Source organism: Perna viridis, chromosome 8, assembly GCF_037379345.1.
Source record: "Perna viridis isolate PV_CMFRI_1.1 ecotype Kerala chromosome 8, ASM3737934v1, whole genome shotgun sequence".
Taxonomy (NCBI): Eukaryota; Metazoa; Mollusca; class Bivalvia; order Mytilida; family Mytilidae; genus Perna; species Perna viridis.
Genome location: NC_142452.1, coordinates 32,591,772 through 32,613,855, shown reverse-complemented (window position 1 = coordinate 32,613,855; position 22,084 = coordinate 32,591,772). Strand labels below are relative to the sequence as shown.

At 32.3% G+C, this 22,084-nt stretch overlaps 1 protein-coding gene and 1 long non-coding RNA gene across 7 annotated transcripts in view; one reads left to right on the top strand and one right to left on the bottom strand.

Annotated features, from left to right (window-relative positions):
• The window catches only part of LOC148610277 (receptor-type tyrosine-protein phosphatase mu-like), a 49,789-nt gene that overhangs the window by 26,958 nt on the left and 747 nt on the right, over positions 1–22,084 (bottom strand). Inside the window, exons 2-10 of one of the 3 annotated variants that reach the window (XM_088542602.1) lie at positions 16,077–16,346; positions 14,618–14,914; positions 13,690–13,965; positions 7,204–7,479; positions 6,184–6,465; positions 4,424–4,672; positions 1,985–2,272; positions 725–830; positions 40–116 (exon numbers count right to left, since the gene is read on the bottom strand). In XM_088542602.1, the coding sequence (XP_088398728.1) occupies positions 40–116; positions 725–830; positions 1,985–2,272; positions 4,424–4,672; positions 6,184–6,465; positions 7,204–7,479; positions 13,690–13,965; positions 14,618–14,914; positions 16,077–16,346 (2,121 nt within the window). The remainder of the gene's footprint in view (positions 1–39; positions 117–724; positions 831–1,984; positions 2,273–4,423; positions 4,673–6,183; positions 6,466–7,203; positions 7,480–13,689; positions 13,966–14,617; positions 14,915–16,076; positions 16,347–22,084) is intronic. The other 2 variants (XM_088542603.1, XM_088542604.1) reach the window with 2 other exon arrangements.
• On the top strand, positions 8,158–19,276 carry LOC148610278 (uncharacterized). Of its 4 annotated transcripts, XR_015914787.1 has the most exons (4): positions 8,158–8,445; positions 17,533–17,729; positions 18,165–18,304; positions 18,741–19,276. It is a non-coding gene; the product is annotated as an uncharacterized LOC148610278 (long non-coding RNA). The 4 variants fall into 4 exon arrangements; XR_015914790.1 differs by lacking the exon at positions 18,165–18,304; XR_015914789.1 differs by lacking the exon at positions 18,165–18,304 and having other exon boundaries at positions 18,343–19,276.

Genomic DNA, 22,084 nt, shown 5'->3' with positions numbered 1-22,084 from the left:
TAAATATATCATTAATCACACAAAATATGAAATAATTACGCATTTCAGCTTTCGAGTATTCCATATCGGTTGTGTCTGTGGCTACTTTATGACAAGTTCCTTTTTGGTCATCTTTCCTGAAAAGTATAGACAAACTGTTAAATTTCACTTTACTTTTAAAGGGTCTCTAACAATTAAGGACGTCTTTCTTTTCTATTGTTATCATATAAGCATAAATATAAATGATATTCAGAATATGATGTCCATATATGTAAAACAATACTTTGAGATTAATATGAACTATTTATTTGACCATTATATTGGAACTTTGAATTTGAATGATACATATATATTTAATATGGAAAGGTTCTGTACGAGGCATGGATTATTTTATAAAAAGCCATAACACAGACGATACGGAATAAACAGTTTGTGTTTATTAGCAGAGTTTTGAGGGTTTTTGTTTTTCTTACTAAAAATTGATACAAAATGAGCATATTTTTTTACTTGTACAGTGTGTATTGTGCGTCATCGCATCGTTAGTATTTGTGAAACACCTAAATTTAAAAGAATTAGCATAATTGAAATCGCGTTTTTGAAATAGATTGTAGAGACAAAACTATTACTTCTGCATAAAAACTATTGTAATTATAAAATGTTCGACAGCTGCATGATCTTTAAAAAGTACAAATAACTCTATCTGAAAATATATTAATATTTAGGAAAATATTTGAAATATTTTTACCGTTTTCGAATCACCAACAAGACAATCACAATTGCAACCAGTAGAAGTAAACCTGCAATAATACCTCCAATAACTCCAGATGTTTCAATCTGTACTTTTCCTGGTACTGATAATTATCCAGTTAAATTAATAAAAATATTTTAAATGTATGTTTTAAAATTTTTCACGAATTTCATGAATATTAACATACGTTTTGTCAAGATACTATGAATTCTTAGACAATTTACTTTCTACAACATCGAAGAAAAAGGATGTGCTCTTATTCAATAATAATTGTCATATGTTTCTTTTAATCTATTGTGTTTTCAGTATCAAAATACATAGATTGTGAAAGAGATCCGAGGAAAGGAATACACTGAAATAAGAAAAAAGAAAAACTGTGTGAGCAATCACCACTTAATTCATACACTACTCCCTCCTTTCAATAACTGTTGATCTCCATATAGATATTTTTTTTTCAATTTTCATTATATTCAATTCAGTGGTATTTAATGTGAAACTGATAAGAGATGCGACCACTTTGTGTAACGGACGGAAGAAAGGAACACAGGACAGTTACTTCTATCACCATAAACCAAATCACTTTGTCTATTGTTAAAAGAAAGACTATTTAACAAGTACTTCGATCTGCAAGACGATCTATTTTGTTAGTAGTAAGGTGGAAACCTAAATTGGGATCTGAAATAAAATTTTTCAATCGCTGCAGATATATTGTTAGGCAGCAAATACCGTCAATAGTTGCTTTCAGTTTCGCACTAATATGATTTTTTTTCTTTGGTAAAAGAAATAAATCGATGGGGATTAGAAAGATTTAGAGGTGGCAAACTACCCAAATGAAGTCCCTTACTTAAGTTCACGGTACCTAGAACCGATGGAAATTTGTACGAACTGGTTTTGACACCAACCCAGATGTTCCAAACATTTTTTGTATCCATAGGAGCTTCAAAAACCAGTTTCCACTATAGTTTGTAACACAATTTTAAAGAAATTATTACGGATCTACGACTTTGTCCTTTAGAAATCTCCTAAACAGATGTCGCAGACCATCTTTGATGAATCAGAGTAACAAATGTACTAGAAACAGAAGAATCGCAATAACAAAGAAAAACCAACATGATTTCTTACTGCATGTTTTTGGTAACATAATATCAAGATCAATGTTATGTGAAATAAGGACATCGCATTCCTTTGCAAGGATTTCACAAATTTTCGTTTTATCAAATATCAAATAAGACATAGATATATGTGCAGTATCCTTACCTTTTACTGTAAGCTTTATAACATTGCTAAAACCGGATCCTATACTATTTTTTGCACTACATACATATTCTCCGGAGTCCGAAAGTTGTAATCTGTGAAGTGTTAGTGAAGGAACAGATAAATTTCCCCCACTATAACTGGTACCTACGGTCTTATGTACGGAATTGTTGTTGCGAAACCATTCAACATTGATTGGTTCTGACTCTTCATCGTAAGTACAGTTTAAAGTGACATTGTAACCCGTGAATGATTCTACATTCAGATCTTTCGTTTCCACCACTGGTATGTCTGAAATAGATATGACTTCGTGAATGCCTTTGTTTCTATATATAGATATATATATATAATCGTCTAAATAATAGTCAATAATCACTCTTACCGGGTGATGGATCGTTTAAAATGATGCAAAACATAACAATAAAATAAATAAACGTCTAAATATGTTTAACATCACCAGAAGATGGTAAAATTTAAATTGAATATTTCGGATAACTGATATCCTTCCTCAGCATAAAACTCAAAAAACTGTGATAGTTTATATATATAAATTCGTCGGAATGATATACTTGTATACAGTTTATATATGTATCTTTGTATCGGTATAAAATAAAACAAAACAAGAAAAAATCCCTTTCCTGGATATCCTCGTAAAGCTCGATGATGGAAAAAAAGATAATATTGATTTGTTGTGACATGCATCATTAATTTGATCCTCTATCCTACATATTAACATCTAAATGAACTGTTCCGTACTACCATACATCGTGTACTAAGTTACAGCCCTAGATTAATCCTACGAGGAGGAATGACCCGGCCAGCGAAAGATATAGTTTTATATAGCCTAGCTGGCCGAGTGATCTAGGACTTTGTGCAGGCGGTGTTGCCATAGATGTCACAGCAGTACGCGTTCGAGTCCTGCGGAGGGAACGACAAAAAATTTGACAGTTGTAACATCGTTGGGAATTTTTCAGACCTTTCTATACGTTTATATATCTTCACTGTATCAATTTGATCCGATGGAGCAGTGTAGCAAATACAGTCGTCACATTCTGAGACGTTATATAGATATATATTAATATCTTATATGTGTGCCGCTGATGTAATTTTGTTGTGTCGTTCTCAATTTTTAATTTAGGGTTTATAAACAATAATCTTTGTCGATATAATTTGAAGGCTGTTATTTTACAGGTTCGGTTTAATCACGGACTACAAGTTGTAAAACATTCCATAAGAGTTGGTTTATAACTAGCCTAACTGTTCATTACTTGACTTTGGCACATATCTAATCGTGGTTGTTATAACTGGATATGAGCTTCGTCTCTTGTTTTTTGCTTGTATATTTTTAAGCATTCTTACACAAAATAAACTTTGATAAGATTTCTTTATATTAAGGGAAATATCATTCATTAAATAGATACTATCGAATTAAAGAGATAGACCCAGGGTAAGGACATAACTCATGAAATCAGTGATATGTTTGTATCATATACAATTTCACCAAAGCCTTTCAAGTTTGCGTTTGAAGCAGAATACAATTAATCTAAGTTAATTAGATGCTTACATAAGAGTGATGTAAAATGCAGAATACAAACGTTCCAATGAATTTTAAGAGTTGTGTCCCTTACCCTAGGTATACCTCCATAAGAACGAATGAAAACAGAAGGGAAACGGAAGATACTCATGAACAGATACATACATATTCAACATTAACAATGAATAGAAAATACACACTTAGGAGGGATTAAGTTTCAGTCTTTATGAAAATCAGACAGGAGGTGATTCATGCATGTCAAAAATCCATCGAATTCGATGTGATTTTTTATTCAGAATCAGTTACAGACTACATAACTACATTTTTCCTTTTGGTGTCGCGCTTTTGAGATAAAATTTATATAGATTGTACAATAAATTAGAACTTTGAAAGTGTTATCGTTCTTGATTTTCTTCGATTTTTTATTGATTTTAGTGGAGATAAATGTATGATTTTCTCAAAAGTACAGATCTGAATATGGAAATGACAACTGTTAGGCAAAAATATAGCATATTAAAAAATATTGTTTGTTCGATGATTTTTTTCTTCACCATGAATCACTTTAATATGGACCGTGTCTGAAATCTATATTGACTGGTACTTAACTCATTGCCTAGCATGAACATCAGCATTACATGAAGAAAATGCTTAACATGAACGTTAACCTACTTGTACAAAATAGTTTTATTTCCCTTCAAATAAAAGACCCCCCCCTCCCCCCCAAAAAAAAATTACAAAAAATCATAATCAAGTTCAAGACTGACTAAACAAGTTCCATGCATGTACTAAGAAAAAATGTATTTTTTGTTTGTAATGGAACTTTAATCCATGATTATGTCAATTAACGACAGGTTCTATAATTAAGTACATTACTTAAGGGAAATAACATTCACATGCTTTAAAATTACCTTTAACGTAAAGTCGTAATACTTTACTTATGGCTGTCTCTGATTTATATGTTATTTTACATCTGTAATTACCACTATCATTCCTCTTCACTCTCACTAAATTCAAAATATATTTTTGATTGTTGTTGAGCATCTCATGGTTTTTCGTCCATACGATCTCTCCTTTTCCGCTTTTCCCAGTTGCTGAACATCGTAATGAAACATTCATATTTTTCTTTATTCCCCTTGAGTTTCCAAGAATAGTTGCAGCTGAAAAACATGATATATAGATTTTGTCTATTATTCATAATACATACATCTGCTTACTCATATAAATTAAGTAATGATGCAGCTCTCGAATTGTTGTTTTCGTCAATGATGTGAAAAGAGATTTTAAAACGTGTATCGTACTATTTTCATTGATTGATTTTGGGTTGATCTCAGTTCAACCGGTTTAAGAAACCAAGGGGTACTAAAAATGACTTGTATTTAATACTTCCAAACTGCAGCATCGACTGTAGACCTTGTACTACATAATAATAGCATTTCCTATTTCATTTCCATTTTTCATTTTCAATTGAGAATAAAGTCACAAAAAGGCAATGTATTGAAGATAGAAAAAAAAAAACAAAACAAAACTACAAAAAAATAAAAAAGTGAAATATGTTTCTAGAAATGGAATACATCTGCTCTAAGAATTCTGCATTCCAACTAACAGTTATTGAATAAAGCACTTAGTAGAAAGTCGCATAAAAATACAAATAAACTGGTTAAAGCTTAACACTATACTCCAAAGTTTGTCAATGCATTTCTTATTTGAATTTCAAATTTTTGCATTAAAGGTTTTAATGTCCACGATCTTCCGAATATAACAAAAACGTTTTGTCAAAACGAAAGTTGAAGCAAGCCGAAGTGAAAAGCGAACACATTACAGTATATCAAGTCTTAGCGGCATCGAGAGTCGATACAGGTGTATTAGCTATCAATACACTTTTATTCATTTCGGAAGAATCAAGGAACATCAAAATTAATATTCATATTGAGTAAATAAAACATATAATAAAAGGACTTTAGGTGACCTTTTTGACAAAAAATATAAAAGCCTTACAGTAGATCAAAACACAAACATAACAAAAAAAATAAATTAAAAAAAAAATACGCACAAAAATTGTAATACCAAGGGCACGTTGGGCTGCCTGTGAACTCTGCAACCTTAAAAATGCATTAATTCGAATGTAAGACACGAATATGGCGGAAGTCTAAAATCTTCTTCCAAAAAATATGAAAAAATACCATAACTGTCCTATTAGAATCGAAATAAATCATGGAATCTCCAAATTTTCATTGTTTTACCACGGGATGACCGTTTTCGTCAACATTTAAATTCTCGCCATCGCGCAGGGTAAAATAATAAATGGTCCGCCTGTGGTAAAACAATGATGAAATTGAGTATATTTACCTATTGTAGAATTTAAAATCATCATTTCAGGGTAAGCATGTAAACAACTGCACATGAGTAAAATTCATTGACTGCAAAACCTTACCTCTGCTCCCTGATATACAAAACCAAAAAGAAACTGCTCGGATACCATCCACATAAAACATGAATTAAATCCTGGATTTACGATTCCGTCGCAAAAGAAAAGAGTTTGCGTGTAAAAAAATCGTAGCAATATATTGCAAAATGATAAAAGGATTGAAATTATTGCGAAAAAATAAAAAAAGATCGATTGAAATAATTCCGTAATTTTCATAAACAAATTTTTGATAACACTACTTACAAAGAACTATTAGTTCAGTTTTATCTTCTTCATTTCCATATAGGTTGTTACCAATACATGTATAATATCCAGCATGAATGATATTAACATTTGGTATTGTTATTTCTGGGACGATATGTGTTGCCACGGTGGTTTTCCATTGATGATCGGAAACATTTGTGTTTGTTGCTTTAAACAACCAGGTTACATTTGAACGTATGGTCGATGATACGTTGCATGTCATGGAAACAGTACTGCCAATCTTTTTTATATACTCTTCAGGAATTCTGACATCCGGTGAATCTAATTAGAAATATTTATTCAACATTAGTCCATTTTAACGTACCAATTAATGTCTGTCGTTTGTTCGAAAAACAAAATTGATAATCCACGATATCTTCCTAAACAAATTATTGGGAAATGAAACTGAAAGCTACGTATGTTTGATATGTAAAAGAAATGTAAGCTGTCTGGCAAATATTAACAAAATAAAATAATAATAACAAACTAGACTGAAAAACTTTCATTAAAACGGTGACCAAATTAAATGCATATTTCAATAATGTAACTTTTTGAACAGGTGCAAAAATAGTTTGTTTTGTCACATTTTACATTTATGAACAGTCATTAAAATTACATTTGTATAATTGATTGCTCTAAATAATAAGACTAGTTAAACAAATCTACATTACTGTACGTTGCGGAACATGTACATGTATGAAAAATAACCTGGTTTGATCGAGGAAAAACAAACGATTTGAAGAATTGTTACAAATTATTAAAATTACAGTTAATGATCAGATTTAAGGAGGTAGACATAGGGTAAAGGACATAACTCATGAAATCAGTGATATGTTTGCATCATATTCAATTTCACCAAAGCCTTTCAAGCTTTCGTTTGAAGCAAAAAAATGAATCCAAGTTAATTAGATGCTTACATAAGATTGATGTAAAATGCTGAATACAAATATTCCAATGATTTTAAGAGTTGTGTCCCTTACCGTAGGTCTACCTCCTTAATATTTTGATAATTCAACTTACGACCAACACGAACATAGACAGAGGCGTTTCCTGTTCCATATTGGTGAGCAGCTGTACATATATATTTTCCAGCATTTTGCTGTTTTACTTGTCTCAAAGTCAAGTAAGCATATTTCTGATCCTTGGACACTCTTGCAAGTTTACGGCCCACTGTTGTAAAGTCATACCAGGAAATATTGACTATTTCTAATTCTGACTGAACTGTACAACAAACAGTCACATTAGAGCCAACTTTTGCATAAGTAACGTCAGTTTCCACTCTAACCCACGGTTTTTCTGAAAAAAATTCTTTAACTATTAACGATTGTAAACTTTAAAATTTTCAAGATATCAATTAAGTTCATATATGCTACGAATAATATTGTAATTAAGTTAATTACTTCAGAAATGTATTTGTTATAATCGTATTTTGTTTTCTGTTTTTGTTTGTTTTGTTTTTGTTTTATTGTTTATTCGGTATGTTTGATTGTACATACAAACACAAATACAGTATAATGAAATAAAATTAAAAGAGTTATTCAAAGGAACCAATGAGGCCACCAGTGAAAGAAAAGTTGACAATACGGAACTACAAGTCATCGCATTTATCATAAAGTTTGGTCAACAATTTTTCCTTTACCATCGATTTCTATGTGTAAGTCAAGATGAGGCTGACTTCACAGTGTCTGTAGTATCCTTTAACTTAAATTCTCAAGTAGGAGTCTTTAACGATAATACGTCATCTGTATAGTGGAAACTGAGATAAAAAGATCTATCTAAACGATGCTCTTTGTTTCCATTGGAATGCCGAACGTTTGATGGAAAAACACGTCCATAAAATATGTCAACTTTAAAAAAAAACAAAAAAAAAAACCAAGGGTATCCAACTGACCAAAAATCTGTATCTTATTCTAGTCCCTGCTCATATCAACAGATGTAATTAAAAAAGATCAGTTTTAAATGAAACTGTTGAAATAAATCTGGGACCTCTTGGAACTTGTCTTTCTAATAAGGTAGATTAAATTTTGACAACTCACAGTAAATGTCACTTGAAAATCAGGAATTCCGAATAATAAATATTTTGCAAAAGAGGATAAACCTAAGGCCATCTACCGGAGATAGACAAAATTCCGAGGTATAACAAAACCCTTTTTTCTATTAGTTCAGCTTGTTGGACTGCATTTCTTGTGCATTGAATTGATCCAAACTCAAAAGACTTAGACATTGGCAAGATGTTAACATGTACTGATGGGACCGTGACGTGTAAGTAGAAACTCTCCAGTGCAAATGTATAGGGTGCACTATACAGTCACATGTACATTAAGGCGCACTGTTTCGCACATCAAGTTACCCCCGTCAAATTTTGTAAAACTTAAAATAAAAAGTTGAAATTTGGTGGATATATTGTTTAAATGTAGTTATGCATTTATACATAGACAGATGTAATATATGTAATGGTAAACAGGTGTAATTTAAATGAAGAATGGGATCCGGAAGGTTTCAGTCCCACGCCGTATTAGGTTCTCTCCTCAGCATTAGATGACTGATTTTCAAAATACGTTATTTCGCAACTAATACGTTATTTTTTGGAACTAAAATTGTGAGAGAATGAATCGAAAAGGGTCTTATTGTTTTTAACCTTTTCCCACCTACTCCATGCATTCATCCTGTGGTAGTGTCTAAGTGCCTGATATATTATAAAACATAGTATTTGGCACCCCTGATTTGAACTAAAACTCAGTTATATATTTTTCAGTATGTTACCATGGCTACTAAATTACTTATTAATGACTTTAACCTCCACCCACCAAGGATTTTATAAATATGCACGTTTTTTTTATGACAAAGCACTAGAAATTTCTGTGTGGACTGTCTCAAAACAGCTTTATTTCAACAAAACTAGACCAAATTTTCAGAAATGACCTAACTGTATTGTACTACCATATGTAGAAGAAAAGGCGCGAAAAAAAAAACGAGGGACGATCAAGAAATCGTTCCTCGGTTTATCATTCCTTTATTCAATTGACGTAGAAACACATGTATATCCCGATCAACAAAGGACTCAATGACAAACGAAAATAAAAACAAGAAGAAACCAAAACAAATATGAGCAATACTGATCGTATAAAAAAAGAAGTCTATACGGTCCCAAAATTTGAAAGAATGGTGTAATTCTTTGTTAATGAGCAATACTGATCGTTATAAAAAAAAACAAGTCTATACGGTCCCAAAATTTGAAAGAATGGTGTAATTTTTAGTTCATTTAGAAAACTTTATTGAAAATCTGTTATCAACAATATTGTGCAATACACAATGCAATTAGGTGTGCTCAAAGGGCCGTATCTAGGTTTTCTGAATGGAGGAGGGTGCTGCGAAGTGATCACTGATAAGCAATTTTACTTGGTTATCTGGTATGATTTCTTTTTAATTACAGGCGTACACTGTTTTGCATATTTACGTAACTGCATGTAGCCATAAACTCGTGTTTTCGTTTTGGCCCGCGACCATATATATTTTTCAATACACACATGTACAGAATCTTAGACTCTAGAATATTTATTTTTATTCTATTGGACACCACTAAGAAAGATGAACATAAATGTGATTCCCCAATGCAACCAAATATCCATTCTCAAAATTATTTGAATAGGGAAGGGTCCTATGAAAAAAAAACTCATCACCATCAAGGGTGATGAACGCATAGGAGATCCCCAATGCTACCAAGTATTCCCGTTTTCAACAGTGCGGTCCCATGGAAATTGCTTGTGTCAATAAAGGGTGACGAACACACAGGAGACCCCACAATGCCACCAAGTATTCTTATTCACAACAGTGAGCCGTCCCATGGAAAAGTTCTTATGTCGATGATGAAAACATAGGGGATCCCTAAATGCAACCACATGTTGGTATCATCATTCATATCCAACAAGTGTCCCATGATAAGGGCCTTATATGTGCATCATAACTGATTAACACACAGGAGATCCTACAACAATGCCGCTTGATTTACTTAATCCGGATGGGCGGTATCCAGGGAAAAAAAGGTTTAAACCCACCGAAGTAGACGATCACACCATGGACTACCCAATCTAACTTGAGATTTACAAGCACAAGCAGAAAGGGGAAGCTTTAAACACTCTCCAAAAATCAAGAACTGTAACTATTAGACATGTGTTGGGTGGTAACAGTTCTAGATTGAAAGGGCAAGGATTTAAGGTCATTTTGAAAACAACAAATCAAGTGCCACTTGTTTTTCAAATTCCTTTATACATGTAATTTTCCGCATACTGATAATGTTACTGACTATCACTGTACCCAAGCTTTGAAATCGGGTTTTACCATACCTGTTAAAGTTCCCTTGGAGTCAACATTGAGGTCAGAAAATATACTTGTGTGCCATTGTATCTGTGAAAGCCCCATTAAGTAGGCAAATAGGGTTCATAGGATCCCTATTCAATGTGGGTGCGATCCTGGTAAAAATGAGTAACTCAGTCCTGGGATACAAAGTCCAGTAAGCAGTACCCCTACTGCATTGGTTTGTTTGTTTTTGTTCATTGTTTTTTGATTGACCCCTACTTCCCCATCAATAGTCCGACACCAGAAATTATCGGATAAAAGGAGGGGGCGCTGTGCATAGGTTATCTGGAATGCTAGCAAACTGTTCAGCATTTTCATGGATGTGCTGAGGGACTGTATATCCCAGAGAGGGAATTATATCATAGAAGTGAACAAATGTAGATTAAAATACATTGGGACCAGTGTGAAGCTAGCTGTCAATATCAGCCCGCATGGAAGCTAATCGTCAATAGCTTAGCCGTCAATAATATCCATGCATATTCATAAGATTGGTGTGCGCTCAAACAAATTTAAAAAAAAAGAAATTGAAATACGCGAATCGATTTCGCTATTCCGAATATTTTGCGTGCAGAGAATAAGCATAATGATAGAAATTACGTCGAAGTCTGTATTCTTAGGCGTACTTATAAATTTGAAATGATGTTATGAAATATGAAAAATAAGTTAAGTGTTGATACTAAGGTATCGAATACGAAATAGAGGTGGATTCAGGATTTCAGTTTAGAGGAGTAAATAGAACGCTAAGTAAGTAAATTATGTTGGTTAGGGTTTTTAAAAGTCAAGATATCAGACCCCCAAAAAATTCAAATTTTAGAGAGGTGTGTGGCCATTATGAATCAACGTCCGTGTAGTTCACAGTAAATCCGTATTTTTGCTGTATTTGGTAACGAGATGCATTTACGAAAGACGTGCATTTTATTTTTGGTATGTTTCATGTTAAGTTCAAAATACAAAGTAACTATTTTAAATCGTATGTAAAAGTTATTGAAATAGCGTATTATACATGTATGTGTTGAACTGGTATCGTATACTATGATAAAGAATCCTATACTTTCTCAACGATTTGATAATTTAACATATTTTACATGTTTATTGTTAAATTGCACTAAGTATTCTTTATTATCGTTTCAGTGCTTTTGTTCTGAATTGCAAATTATGAATGGAATAAAAGAATCCAAATCACCTATACTTAGTTACTAGAAGCCCTGTTACACTCTTACATGGCTAACAATTCGAATATTCTTGTCTCTCAAGTTATAAAAAAGATTTCTCTTTTATTTTCTTTTCTAATGTAAAGCACTTGCGATTATTCAACTAAAGCAGCAGACCTATTGTTTGAAAAAGGGGACACCAGGCTACCCATATACGTAACTTAGAAAAAAATCTTTGACAAAAAGGGACGTGTTCACACCTCTGAAACCACCCCCTGGTACAAGCATTAAAAGAGTAAAAAACGGGCACAAGTCAAGGCTAGCGTCAGCGGCATAATTATACTATGCCACGAAATTCTGCAGTAGAATAATCAATTTATGTCTTACATCTGAATTGAAAAATGGGCAAATGAGCAGTCTACAAGTCCTACGCTATTACCGTGTACGTTTTTATCACTATCAAAGAAGTTGTCCACGAGCATCAAATTGACACATAACTCTCAGACTATTGTTTTATAGATTGAGAAAATCATTGAACATACATTGTGTGCGGATGGACGTTGTCGTGCAGAAAGAATTCCCACACATGTTTATTACGGATAGCATATGTGCATATGTGGTGCAAACCCTAATATCCTTGTATTGAATGAAGTTCAGGTTGCCGGGATGAGCACCATCGTTTTTTTTTTTTTTTGTTCGTCCCCAGATATGATACCCTACATTATCATGCACCATCCACCAAAAAGTGTATGGCTAATTCTCCTAAACAGCATGAATCTTGATTCATTTCTGAAACAAGAGTCGCCTTCGGGTTTACAATTCCTAGCAGCACTCTACTGTGTTGCACCGTCGGACCCTTGCATGTAGAAGGTGGCAATATATAACTGTGCAAAATAAAGAACGTTAAACGCGTAAACCATTTTATGACTATGTGTCCGTACTTTGGACATTTGATACTGTTTCTGTTGCTGTCAAAGTCCGGATTCTCAGAAGAATAGCCAGATGTAGTAATCATGGGCTACCATTGTAAGCCTAGGTCGGCTTGAACATTTACGGCGATCCATTGAACTGAATTGCCGATGACATTGCCCTAGTCTGAATCGTGTTCCGGAAAACATTACAACCTGTTTTTCCCAGTATTAGGGGCGACCAAATGCTGTGTTTATTCTTGTCTCAATCAAACAATATATTTAAAAAGAATTCATATTTGGGGAAAAAATCTCTGTATTACCTTTAACCTTTTGGTTGACCATATATTATTTTTTGTAAAAAGTTATTCAAATATTATTTGACATAGTAATGTTAAGAGGAGATAAAATATCAAAATTTCACTATCAAGCTACGTCTTAAAACAAAGTCACAATTGAAAGAGATGAATATCGTGCGCATTGTTTACAAAACTTAAAGCAATCTTTTAATAAGCATATAACATATAGCACAAAAAATTATTTTAAAGCAACTTTTGGCAATTTGAAGTTTGTTTGTCACCATTGATTATTCAAATAAATGTTCCCATCAGTTTCTGGTTCTTGAGGAGAAAAGTCTCAGATCGATAATAAGAATGATAGTTTTCACTGCATAATGATATTTAAATAGCACTCCAGCTAAGAATGATGCAAAAAGTTATTCATGGGTTAAAAGCCTACATATTGTTATGTTTTACATTTTGCTTAAATTGCCATGGTAAACAGAAATTAACTTTAAGTTTTTCATATAATCCGTGTTCTGAGGAGAAAAAAAAATATATAGAATGCACAGTAGATTTCATAATTAAGGGAGACAACTCTGTAAATGACACTCAAATACAATAGAATCTATTGGATTTTCAATTGTGATTATCTTCTATGAGGAGGCAGATTTGAATAAAAAATTACACATTTCATAATATAGACCATAAAAATAATTTAATTACAAAATAGAAATATGTTGCATTTTTTGGGGTGTACCACATTTTTCAGATTTTGCATAATTCTTAAAATGATAGCTACTTAATACTTACTCCATGCACAAACCCGTATTTCCGCTGATGAACTACCAACATCATTGGTTGCTGTTATATTGTATAGTCCAGTATCTCCTTGTGTTACATTATGTATGAACAAACTAGAATTAGATATACTGTATCTATTTTTATCTTTGTCCATTGGGCGGCCATCTTTGTGCCATGTTACGGTAGCTTTTTGGGTTTTTTTTGTAGTAACATTGACCACTAAGGACAGACTCGTTCCTATTTCTGCACTCATGTTCTGGTTTGCTGTATGTATTGAAGGTCGCGCTGTTAAATTTAAATTTATACAATTTAGTAAATAACATTTCCTTTAAGTGCATGTTCACACAACAAAATGTGGACTTTTACAAAAAATAATGATAATTAAAAGTAGTTTCGGTTCTGCTATGATATCTTTTTTATTTTCACTAAACGAGTTGATGATCAAAATAACTAAAAAGGTTGTGAACTTTCACAAGAATTGATAGCATAAGTATTGGAAAATACTTTAGCTTTGCAACAAAAAAGAATTATAAACAATTATAATTACGGCAAGAATTTTGAATTTAATATACTTCGGCATTTACGCGAACCCGTCAATAACAAAAGGATAGTTACAAATGCTTTACAGCCGGAAGTAAGACATTAACCGTTGGCCATTTCAAATATAATTTGACATCATGTACATGCATCCTTTATATCCTGATCTTACTTGTATTTAATTTTATTTACATAATTAATTATTGCAAATCACAAAAGCGGTTACAGTTAAAAAATATTGTTTTACTTGTTTTTGTTTGTTTCTTGTTGTTGTTTTGTTTTTTAGGTTAGTTTGGTGGGACGGTCGTTACTGTTGCACACATATTAAATGACTTTTTATAATACAATACTATCAGAACATCAGGTGTCGTTGCAAAGATCATATTTATGACTTACTCACCTCCTCTCCTTACTTTTATTTTCATAGACTTAGATACTCCAAACCGGTTTGCTACGTTACATACATAGTTCCCAATATCATCCCTTCCAAAGTTTTTGATAGTAAGATTAGCACTGTTTTCTTTAGAATACTTGCTACCATTACTTGTAATGTTTTGAGTTTTGTTCTCTATCAATTTCGTCCACCAAATTTGTGTAATCTTTGGAAAGGATGATCTAGGAGAACAGCTGATTGTTATGTCCTTATTTCTCTCCCCGTAATATCTTTTCTTGATAATATCGGGTACTCCTGGTTTACCTGAATGCAATACATTAATACATTAGTTATAGACAACAAGCAAGAGAGCACGGCAATAGAAAAGTATTTTTTTCTGTTATTTAAGGAATGATGGTTATATTTTTTTTCGGTCTATGAAGAAATAACCTCAATAACGTGGTGCAAATATAACAGTAATTCCTTATAATTTAATTTATGTATCTAAATTTAACGGAGTAAATAATCAAAACAGGTTGATGACGCCCCAATCACATTATATAAAGTCACTTTATTTCTTGTCCAGAAACAGTTCTTTATCACATAACCAGCCTTAGTTTGGCATTTGTGTGTTGCGCTTTTGAGATAAAATTCATATAGATTGTACATGAAAATTTAAAAGAAGGCACTTTGCAAAAGTTTTTATTCTTGATTAGATTTTTTTTGGACTTTTTGTTATATAAGAAAGAGTAATCATGGGAACCAATGTTATAGCGGTAATCAAAAGAATACAATCCTGGGACAAAGACCAGACATGGAAAACAGACATGCACGACAAAGAACATAAAGTAACTAAAATCAAACATACAAAATGTAACAAAAACAAATGAGCAACTCGGACGCCACTAAAAACTGGGAGCATGGACAAGGTGCACCGGTAGGGTAAGCGTCCTCTGCTTTTGTAGAAACACCCACCGAGTTGCTCATAAAAAGTCAAGTCCGGGGTAGAAAGAAACCAAGTTAGATGGTTTTTTTTGTGGCAGTGTTAAGGTCATTTGGTTTAATTAAATAGAAATGAAATTCATTACGAAATTTTAGATACAAACCAAAACTTGTACAAACTTGTATCAAGAAAAAACAATGTTTGTTGTACCAGCATCATCAGTTTTTGTCCTGAACTTGATGCTTTAAGGCATACTGATATACATGAGGATATTGAGTCGAAAGTAACTTCCAGTGAATAAATGAATAGGTTACATACGAACAGATTTGTAAATGCCAATAGAATAGTGCACAATATGAAAATACAGACCTTCAATTACAATCTTGATTTGGTAATGAAACCATACTATATTTCCCTTTATATCCCTTTTCTCCTTTTTATTGGTAAGGTTACATACAATTTGGTTTCCAGAAAAACGCCACTCTCTCTTACTTTTTTCACACACACACATATACACATAAGCATACACGCACATAATCTTACCTATCCAGAGAACGTTACTCATACGCCTATTTTTTTCAGTGGATCTATCTCCTGTGTTATAATATCGACACCGATATCCACCATTTCCGATGGTTTTTGTTTTACTTTTTATTATAAGGCTTGCTGTTTGTCTGTTTTGAAATGATGCCCCTCTTTCACTATCCTTGCATATTGGTTTGAATTCATCATCACTGGGAGATTTCCATTCCCAATACACGCTATCATGATCACGATGATTGCAAGTTAGTTTAATGTCACTTCCGACCAAAGCTGTGAAAAGAAAATATCAAACCGAACTTAAATGTAATTGCAAGAACGAACATAGCTGGGAATCAAAGATACGTGAAATGCACTAGGAAAACTGTGTAATTTCCTGTTCAAATGATGCAGAAAAAAAAAACTTTATTGTCATTTTAATTTTGAATAAGCATTTAAGAAATATATTGTTATTAAAAAGACAATATCACATGTCTACAAGCATAAGCAACACTTGTATACTGGTTAATAAATGTATGAATAAACGTGTATTTCTATAAAATAGAACAGTAGTGTCCTGGATCAGTGCTGATGGCCCTTGGAGGACTGAAATAGTCCTCGGCGTTGCCTAGCACAATTACGCTTTCCTTTGAGCCATTATTACGGACCTCGGTCTTATAACTGGATTTTATTCTTTTCAACATAGCATCAGTTTAACATGATCGTAATATCTTACTAATTTCAATTTGCAATTCCTCTCAGACATGCTTTTATATTATTTCGTTCGATATACCCCTTTCTTATACTATTAGAATGAAACCAATCTCCAAATCCATATGTCATTTTATGAAACTCACTTGTAATATGAAGGGTGTCGCTGTTTTGAGAGGTTCATGCTTACCTTTTTGGAGCGCTTGATGTCAGTACCGTATTTGTGGCAGTGCTAGTTTGTTGTTTGTTTTTTATTTTGTTTTTTATTTTGTTTTGGTTTGGTTTGGTGTGTTTGTGTGTAAAGTCGTGTTTTCTATAGTCAGTTTGTATACTTAATTTATTTGATTTGATTTGTTACATTATGTCTATAGTTTTTGTAAGTTTCCGGTAGTCATATTCAGGTCAGTGGATTTTGGCATGTTTGAATTGTCCTATTGTTGACACTTTGGTATTTTCACCATTATTAAGTTGTAGTTAGCCAAGAAATGCAGGATGCAAATTATATTTTTTTATTCTCCTTGAAGCATGCTTAGCGTCACTAGTGTATATATTATTGGTAAGGCCAAGTCGGTGTCATCTCTTGAAAATGTATATGGTAATTATCAAAATAGATTAATTGTGCAATAAGATTAGATTATTGAAAATTTTTTTTCAACGAAAGGGAGTTTTTTTTTTTTTTGCTAATCCCGCCAGTTGAAATAAATATTTAATAATCTGTTTATTGCTGTTTTGCTGAATTGTATAAGATATTGTTTTCTTTTACTTTTAGTTTTCCTGACTTAAATATGTAAGTTTTAGAAGCGCTGCAAAATTTCCTTTCGGGACTATTTTTCGGCGACCTGCTACGTGACGTCACACGAATATTGTGCAGCTGTGTTTCACATCATTTGACAAAAAAATCGGTTAACTATGACGGTCACTTTTAAAATTTGTGGAATAATGTTGGAATTTATTCATTCTAATCGGGTAAGTTAGTGTATTTAATAATTGTCCGTTGTAGACTAGAACATATTGCAAATGCCATTATTTCATACGCAGTAAACAAACAGACGGTTATTTAGGTCGACAAATATTCCTGCGCTGTTGCTTGTATGTCACTCGAGGACATAGAGACTAGCGATAATTTTCATTCTCAATCGACTGGCGTGAGATTGAAAATTATCGTATCGCGGGTATGTTAAAGAGTTTTCTTATTCATCTGGTTGACGTCTGATCACGCACACAATACGTGAGTTGGGAGAATTTTTTCCGGAAGTAAGTAAAATCTTTCTAAATAACACATAAGAATATTTTTAGTGTTAAATGAAGTCTTCAATTTTTAATATATGAAATTAACGATTGAATTAACCCTCATCTTTATAAAGAAACACAACATAACAAAACTGGCTGCATTTTTTGAAGTCACAGGGAAGCTTGAAACGTCAGAGCACCTGTAGTAAACAAATGAGACGTCATACTTGCATTTACCGAGACATTACACTTCAATCATCGATGAATTTTGAAGTCATACATGTTACCAGTAAAACATTCTCCCAGTTTGGGTAAGTTGTACTTTAAATTCTCTTTATTTTGGTAAAAGACGGTTGTAACTATGTGCGGGACCGGCTTGGCTGGGTTCATTCATCACTGACCTACTAACATACATCGAGCAACTGCCATGACAGTGAGTAAAACAAATCTTCATCTACCGAAATGCGTATGAAATGATTGATATATTACAACCCGATCGCAAATTTGTAAATTGATACTAGTAAATGTCTGTTTATATCATCTTCTTTAAGTATTTTTAATCAACTTGTAAAATACTTATTTTAAACAGACACCAGGGATGTAAATATTGTTTTTACCCTTCAATAATTTTCAATGACATGTGAAATTGATTATTTAATTCCTTTTAATCCGTGTGGCCGTGCGTTGACTGAACAGTAATTTAATTGCATGTCAAACATGCTTATTTGAATTTTACTGTCTTTACAGAGATATTTCCCAACTCCGAGCTTCAAACCCGTACTAGACAGCAGGACAACGTTTTTATAATATATCATTTTGGTGACAGTATGGAATCTCAAGTTTGACAATTACCAAACTTCAACAGTTTTCAGCTGAGATTGACAAGAAATTTGACTTTTTATATGTGAATAAATATTCCCTGGAACTTAGATGCAGGATTCAATTTTGATTTCAAGAACTGTATGTAAAGTTAACAGAAGGAAGCATTTACTTGCCATAATTCATGTGTACATTATACATGTACATTGAAATTAGATGTATTAGTGAAATACAAGTATTTATATGTGTTCAATGGAAAGTGCACTTGAAAAAAGTTTTGTGTCAAATTGTGTTTTAACTGCATACCAATGCCTGGATGGAGGTGTTAATGGAATCATATCCTATAGGACAGGTACAGTGATCAATGTGATTAACATAACTTTCTATAATTGTGCTACATGTAACACTTCATATTGTTGTGTATACGTAATTATTTTGAAAATAAAATGTTAAAAAAAACATAATTCATATCATAAATATTTTGCAGGGAATTTTGTTTGCAGTACATGTTCAAAATGTGTTCAGTCATGTAATCAGATCATACCTTTCCTTGTGCAATCTTAATCTGAACAAAAGTTGAAATCTGAAAATTTGAAGAAGCATGATCCCGTAAATCATACATGTGTTAACTATAAACATTAAAACAGACCTTGACGTATGCTCATAGCCATATTATATAACAGAAAACCATTGAACTATTGCATGAATATACATGTACATGTATGAACACTTAGCCCTAGCATCTTTTTAAAACAAATATTTTTGTAGTGGTGTACAGACATATATAAAGCTAAATAAAGCTAGTTATGTACCCCCTTTAAACTTTAATAATGATACTTCATGTAATACTATGGTGAAGTGTATTTATGTCTCTGTGTGTGTGTGTAGTGGTGGTGGTGGGGGCGGGGGCTATGTCAAAATTACAATCAAATTGGACTTTCAATTAGTATAACTATTTTATTTGTGTATGGAGCACCACAATGTTGTCTCTTCTTAGTTGGCAAATTGTTCTTCAACTTCAAATATCTATGATGATACCTCTTGTTCTTATAGAACACATACTTAAGAAACTTCAAATTGTACAGATTTTTCACACTTCCCGCAGCACTTTTTGAAAAATATATATATTCATTGACCTACTATTAAAATTTTGATGTACAATTTTGTCATCTTCCCAATGCACTTTTGACATTTATGTGGTCAAACCAAGGCTTGATTAACCGATCACGTGACTCATTTTATTGCACATTTTGACATTCTGTTGATCGTTTTGTGTTCGGGAAGATTTTGTTTTAACTTGTATATTAAAAATATGAACATCTACTAAATTTCACGTATTAAGATGAGTTTAAAAGTAGCTCGTTTTCGTAGATGAAAATATGACAATTTATGACATTTCTCCTTAACACACCCGCGAAAAAAAGGTATTCTAAACAAATAAGCGATAATACAGATTTCAGAGCTCATACTCTAAGCACACAATTTACCAAGTATCATGCTATTGTGTTATTAATGTTACTTCAAGTGAATTATCATCTTTCACAATGCTTGTAACATTCTGTTCAGCATTTATTCCTTTAAGGGTCATTATTAATTGAAATCGAAGAACTATTGAATTAGTAGAATCAAGAAATCTGAGGGTATAACAAAAATACAGTCACAGGAGATCAAGGTATATATAAGGTTTTAATTCCAGCACTTGGGTTCACGTGAACTCACGCGACCTACCTCAGCTTTTATATTAACCTGAAATTCTAATCTACCTGCTGTCAATTTCAGCAAGTATTTAGTCATTACTAAGGGGATTCTCATATCACAAGTTGACAGTAAGTATGCTTCCTCATCGTTTGTAATTGTTTGCTGTTAACACTGGACAGCAAAGTAGATGTGCAAAAAGGTCGATTTACTTATGAAATGGTTGGACATGAAATACATTAATTCGAATGTAAACTATTTTTTTCTGAACTGAAAAGCTACATTATAAAGAGAAATCAACAAGAACATATATTTTTTTTCGACACATTGAAAATCGGTGATCATAATGGTCCCGTTAAAGTCTTATGTAAGTTTTCTTTTCCTTTTTGAAATATTCGCCATATGATATGTTTTTTATACTTTCAATTGGAGAAAAAACAGCGAGTTATGTTAGTTATAATTATACAACATATTTTATTAATATGAATCTTCAAGATACAGTATATTACAAATGGTCAAAAGGTTTGTCTGCATGTCGATTTAGTTTCGACAAGAATAATGTACTTGTATTTAACACATAAACTACCGATAGAAATTTCAGTTGGACACAGTAAGTAGTAAAACAGATTCGAGTTAATAGTTTTTACTAATGCCTTTAGCTACAAAAACTGTCAAATAAATCAGTTTTCGCTGGAAATTTAATTTATTAATTGGTGTGGATGAGTCCTTTCAAACTGAACGTGTTCGTGCATTGTAAATATATGTCGTTAAACAAAAATATAAAGTAAAATCCTAAGTAAACCAGCAAAGATCAAAAAGGGAAACACAACAAATAACCTTTATTTTTTTATGAACGAAGTTTTTTGTCTCAACAATGTATCGCTCTAATATTCGAACGAGAAGCTTATGCAATGTCATTGAAATCAAAGAGACGTCTCTTTCGAATTCAAAGCAATGCATTCTTATATGCAATCTCAAAGTTGCCTGCAATTGACCCCTTGGCGTTGGACCATGAAAAAGTGGGTAAGATTCATTATTTTTCGTAGACATAAAGCACTATATTGGGGTTGATACACATGATTTTGAATCGTAATGTATTATTTTCCATTCAATTGGTATGTATTTCTTTATACAATTGATCAATGCAGTATTTTTCATTTAATTGCAATAATTTGGTATTTGTATTCAAAATTTGTCATTTAATTGGAATAATTCTTTTATTCGAATGAATCATTTTTTCATTGAATTGGTATAATTTTGTATTTGAATGCTATATTGTTCGATTCAGTTGGTATGGTTTGTCATTTCAATGCAACATTTTTTATTCAATTCGTATTATATTCTGTTAAAATGTGATAGTTATCATTCGAGTACTAGATTTTATCTATGCAGTAATGGCATGATGGGACTTCTATGACTTCATGATGACATTCAAATAAAAAAAATATACCAAATAGATAATAAAATATTGCGTTCAAATGAAAACATGTACAAATTGAATGAAAAATATTACATTCAAATACAAAATTATATCAATTGAATAATAAAATTGCATTCAAAGAAAAAAAATAATACCA